Source organism: Nuphar pumila, chromosome 10, assembly GCF_984573655.1.
Source record: "Nuphar pumila chromosome 10, dmNupPumi1.hap1.1, whole genome shotgun sequence".
In the NCBI taxonomy this organism is placed as follows: domain Eukaryota; kingdom Viridiplantae; phylum Streptophyta; class Magnoliopsida; order Nymphaeales; family Nymphaeaceae; genus Nuphar; species Nuphar pumila.
Window position 1 is genome coordinate 78,359,133 of NC_143258.1, and position 4,294 is coordinate 78,363,426.

Sequence of the window (4,294 nt, forward strand, 5' to 3'; positions counted from 1 at the left end):
TACTGGGTCAACCCGATGAGTTTTTAAACTATAGATTGGGATGCATAAAGTTGATGACTTTTCATCAATCAGAAAAAAGCATGTGTCCTCATACCCTTGGTATGACTGAATAAGTACCAAGCATACAACACAGGACAAAGGCAGGTATATGCTTATTCCTTTCCCTTTCTACAAAAGTGTGTTTAGGCATCTTTCTATTTAATCAATTAATCTTTCTATTTAATGATTAAGTCACATTCTTCTTCCTCTTATGTCCGGTCAATAGAAAATTTTCTTTCCTTGCCTCTTATTAACTATAAAAAGTAGTATTATTTGATCTCTCAGTCGCAACCAAATCCAGCAGAATTCCGGAAATCTTCCACTATCAAGCTTGCATTTGTGCCAATCACCTCTTAATGATCTATAGAGATACTAATAGCAACAACGTAATTCCAACCACAAAACCCATACTCTGTGTTAGCTCAGTATTAGCCATGGACAGTGGGACAGAGGAATCCTTGTTGTAATGATGAGTTCAATATCTCCAAATGTGTGGCAGATTAAAGAATTCCAATGCTAAGAAAAAGTTCAAGCTGTTTTCATGAGATGCCCCACGATTGGTTTCCTATGAAAAGTAAAGGGCACACGAGTTCATGAAGTTGAGAAGATTCCGAGCCAACAAATTGATGCATTCCCTGGGTCAAGAAATTCCTGCTTTTGGTATTGGATTCCTGCTTTATGCCCTGGGACCATGAAAAGAATTGCTGCTTTTCTACTGGATCAATTAGTGTACCTATTATGGGTATAAGTTGTTCTGATGTTATGATGATCTTGTCACAAATAAACATAGAAAGGTAGAAGCACAAAGAATTCGTCTGAGTGGGGTTGTATGAGTCATTCAAAGGAGTCAGAAGGTGCACTGCAGATACTAGAGAGGACACACTCACTTTTTGAGCCACTGTGAAGATTGTATTGGATCTGGGTGTTTTATTTGTTCTGCCTGAGATTCTATTCTCCAAGTATGATTGCCTTAAAATGAAAGTCTCAGCCGCAATTCAGCAACAAGAAGAGCAGTCAGAGTTTGGAAACACCAATAAGGTGAACCGGAGGACATTGAAAAGTGAACTTTGAGAAACTACAAACTTGAAGGAAGATCTCTACATACAAGAACGAAAATTGGTTTACTCAAGAGTGACTTAACAGCATCTCGTGTAAGTTGCACCATTTAAAGAAAAAGAAGGAAAAGAGGTACTTGCTACTAAACTTGTTACCTATTAAATTTCTATCCATTGCAACTAAACCAACTGACACAACAGAAGGATGACAGGAAATGTACCATCAAAGCAAGAACAACCTCACTTCTTGTAGGGTGTCTGTTCCTCACGAAGAAAGGCCCTTGTTTCTTCAAGGTGGAAAATTTCAAGGGGAAACAGGATTTGTCCTCTCAACAGATGCGAAACCAAGATTGAAATGGTCACCAGAGCTACATGAGCATTTTGTGGAAGCAGTGACTCATCTTGGAGGAGCAGAGAGTAAGTATGCCACAGTTTTTAGGAACTCATAACCTGACTTCTTACCAAAATAGATTCAAGTTGAGCCAGGTCTCAGACTGAAATAGAGAGATTTAGACCCCCCTCCCCCCCAACCAAATCACCCATGCATCCATAACTAAAAAATTTGACTGTCATGATTTAAGTGATAAGGTCTGGTTTTTAGTCAACACATATTAGTATATCATGCAAACATAATACCTTCCTTCATAGGAGCTTATCTGACTGATAATACGGTTTTGTGGCAGAGGCTACTCCAAAAGCAGTAATGAGAGTCATGGGAATCCCAGGCCTCACCTTGTATCACCTCAAGAGCCATCTTCAGGTATGAACAATTCCTGCACTTATAATAATCTCACAATATTTAACCTTCCTGTCACTGATTAAGAGCAGTTTCTTTTTATTGCAGAAGTATAGGCTAAGCAAACATCTTCCAGCACATGCTAACAACAGCAACAAGAATGGTAAACATAAAGTCTTTGTAAAAAACTCAGCAGCAAGAAAAGAATTTGAGTTTGTTTCTAATTGATGATGCATTTTCTACTCAGGGATATCCACAGGTTGTACCATGGAAGTGGGCAAGACACCTGAGGCTTTTGTACCATATACCATCTGTTCTGGAGGATCACATGTAAACAAGTAAGAACTGATAAAAATAATTTTATGAAGTTTCATAAATGTGGAAATGGTCTACCTACTAACCATAATTTCCCTGTTCCAGGAGCTTGCAAATTGGCGAGGCACTTCAAATGCAAATTGAGGTGCAGCAGAGGTTACATGAGCAACTGGAGGTGAACAGATGAACAACTCTCCAATATACTTATTGTTCAAAATCATTCATCATAAGACATGAAAAAAATCCTAATTTTCCAAAACACAGCATAATTGCATAAACTAAATATTTTTGGAATTAGGAAAAGTGGAAGACCAAAGAAATCTTGAAGGCCGTGAATAGCAGTGAATTAGGTTTTATCTCTAGATAGGAAAGGCTGGAGAAAAAACTCATAAATCTGACCGCAGGCACGTGGGATATAACTTGACGATGATGATAATGATGATCATCAGAACACCAGAATAATTTTTAAAATAATAGTTGTTGAACAAAAAGTCGGCATGCGACACTTCTAGAATGGTATGCGTATTTTCAGAATTATGAAAGCCATGAAAGACCTTTTTTTTTTTTTTTTGATATTTACACTGAGAAACTGCCCCCAGGATCAGAGACCTATCATGAAAGACTTTATGTAAAGAAAAATCCCCAACTTCCATTATTTATGCAGTTCAAGTACAAGTTCAAACTTGTCTAGTTGGCACTTTACTCAAACAGGAGATGTTCTATGCACCCATAAAATGATCCAAATCACTAAAGGAGTATTATACTGATTATTTGAAAACTAGTTGCCCAATTTCTTAATTTCTTTATTATTTTTTTCCTTCACCTGAATCAGGTGCAAAGACACCTGCAACTCCGGATAGAGGCTCAAGGAAAATACTTGCAATCTGTGCTACAGAAAGCCCAGGAAACTCTCGCACAACAGAATCTAGGATCTGCAGGACTGGAAGCAACCAGAGCGCAGCTATCAGAGTTGGTTTTTAAAGTGTCCAATGGCCTGAACCCTGTGTTCTCTGGGCCAAAAGAAGAAGCAGGTTTTAGAGCGGAACAGATTCAAAAAGCCCAACTAACAGATTGTTCAGTAGATAGCTGCTTAACATCATGTGAAGTATCACAGAAGGAGCAGGAGATGCAAACAGTAAGTGTGTGCTTAAAAGCCTTAAATGGAAATGCACCATCTGAAGAAAGAGAAAACAGAGAGGTCCTAAGCCTTCAACAGGGTGACATATCCTGGGGCAAATGCTTCAATGAAAATAAATCTTCTTTAACAGATAAGTATTCTGGACGCATGTTATTCCCAATAAAGAGAAAACTGAGTGAATTATCCATGAACCTGAGAGTTCAAGAAGAAAAAGAAAGTGGAAACACATATGCTGGGGCAAGATGGACAGAAAAAGGCACAGAAACAACCTTCAGCGGCCAACCACTATGCAAAAGAATGGCTCTTCGAGAAGAGAAGGAAGAACAGATTTGCAGTCTTGCTGCTTTGCAGAAGGCTTGTGAATTGGATCTAAATGCCACCGTTAAAACTTCTGCGGTATCAAGCTGCACAAAGTTTGATCTGAATGGTTTCACATGGAACTAATTGGAGATGAAGTGACATGTTATTATATGAGATAGCTTCTATTAACCCTGTCATTCCTCAGTCTGCTCTAATTTTAGTTATGTCAAGTGCTTTCATTAATCAGCATAAATTAGAATTAAGGGAAAAAGAGGGAAGAGTAATATAGTGGCATAAAGACAGAAAAATAAATCAGATAAAAGTGGCACCCCACAAAGAGGAAAATGGCAATTGATAATGCATGATAATCTATGTCACATGGACTCTTCTAACAGGGCACCGCATCCGCGTCGCACCCGCACCCAGAAGGGTGCTACACTTGTATACAGCTTCCTTTATGTTAGGTGAAGTGAACCACACTGAGGTCCATTTCCATCCAAAAATAGATTCAGTTAACTCTAATCAAGTCCATTTTTATCTATATTATATATATAAATACATAAATGCACACAAATATACATAGTGAAAACTTAAAACTGTTATATATATATATATATACCCGCACCCAAGTTTTCTTAAAGTACCGCATCCGCACCCTACCCGCACCCGCACCTATGTGACATAGATGATAATGCATCTATTCTTAATACA

The 4,294-nt window shown here is 38.2% G+C and overlaps 1 protein-coding gene across 1 annotated transcript; it reads left to right on the forward strand.

The window, feature by feature from the left end:
* The first annotated feature begins 811 nt into the window (after positions 1 to 811).
* On the forward strand, positions 812 to 3,780 carry LOC149826946 (myb-related protein 2-like). The gene is made up of 7 exons (XM_090020178.1): positions 812 to 1,227; positions 1,307 to 1,511; positions 1,778 to 1,854; positions 1,939 to 1,993; positions 2,078 to 2,168; positions 2,251 to 2,320; positions 2,978 to 3,780. The coding sequence occupies exons 2-7, from the start codon at positions 1,310 to 1,312 to the stop codon at positions 3,725 to 3,727; spliced, it is 1,245 nt and encodes a 414-aa protein (XP_089876304.1). The 5' UTR covers positions 812 to 1,227; positions 1,307 to 1,309; the 3' UTR covers positions 3,728 to 3,780.
* The last annotated feature ends 514 nt before the right edge of the window (positions 3,781 to 4,294 follow it).

Bases quoted from the DNA above. Each gene is read 5' to 3' on its own strand.
- LOC149826946 (XM_090020178.1), top strand. From the start codon at position 1,310: ATGTACCATCAAAGCAAGAACAACCTCACTTCTTGTAGGGTGTCTGTT. The intron at 1,512-1,777 runs GTAAGTATGCCA...GTTTTGTGGCAG, and splicing joins TCATCTTGGAGGAGCAGAGA to AGGCTACTCCAAAAGCAGTA. The intron at 1,994-2,077 runs GTAAACATAAAG...TTTTCTACTCAG, and splicing joins TAACAACAGCAACAAGAATG to GGATATCCACAGGTTGTACC.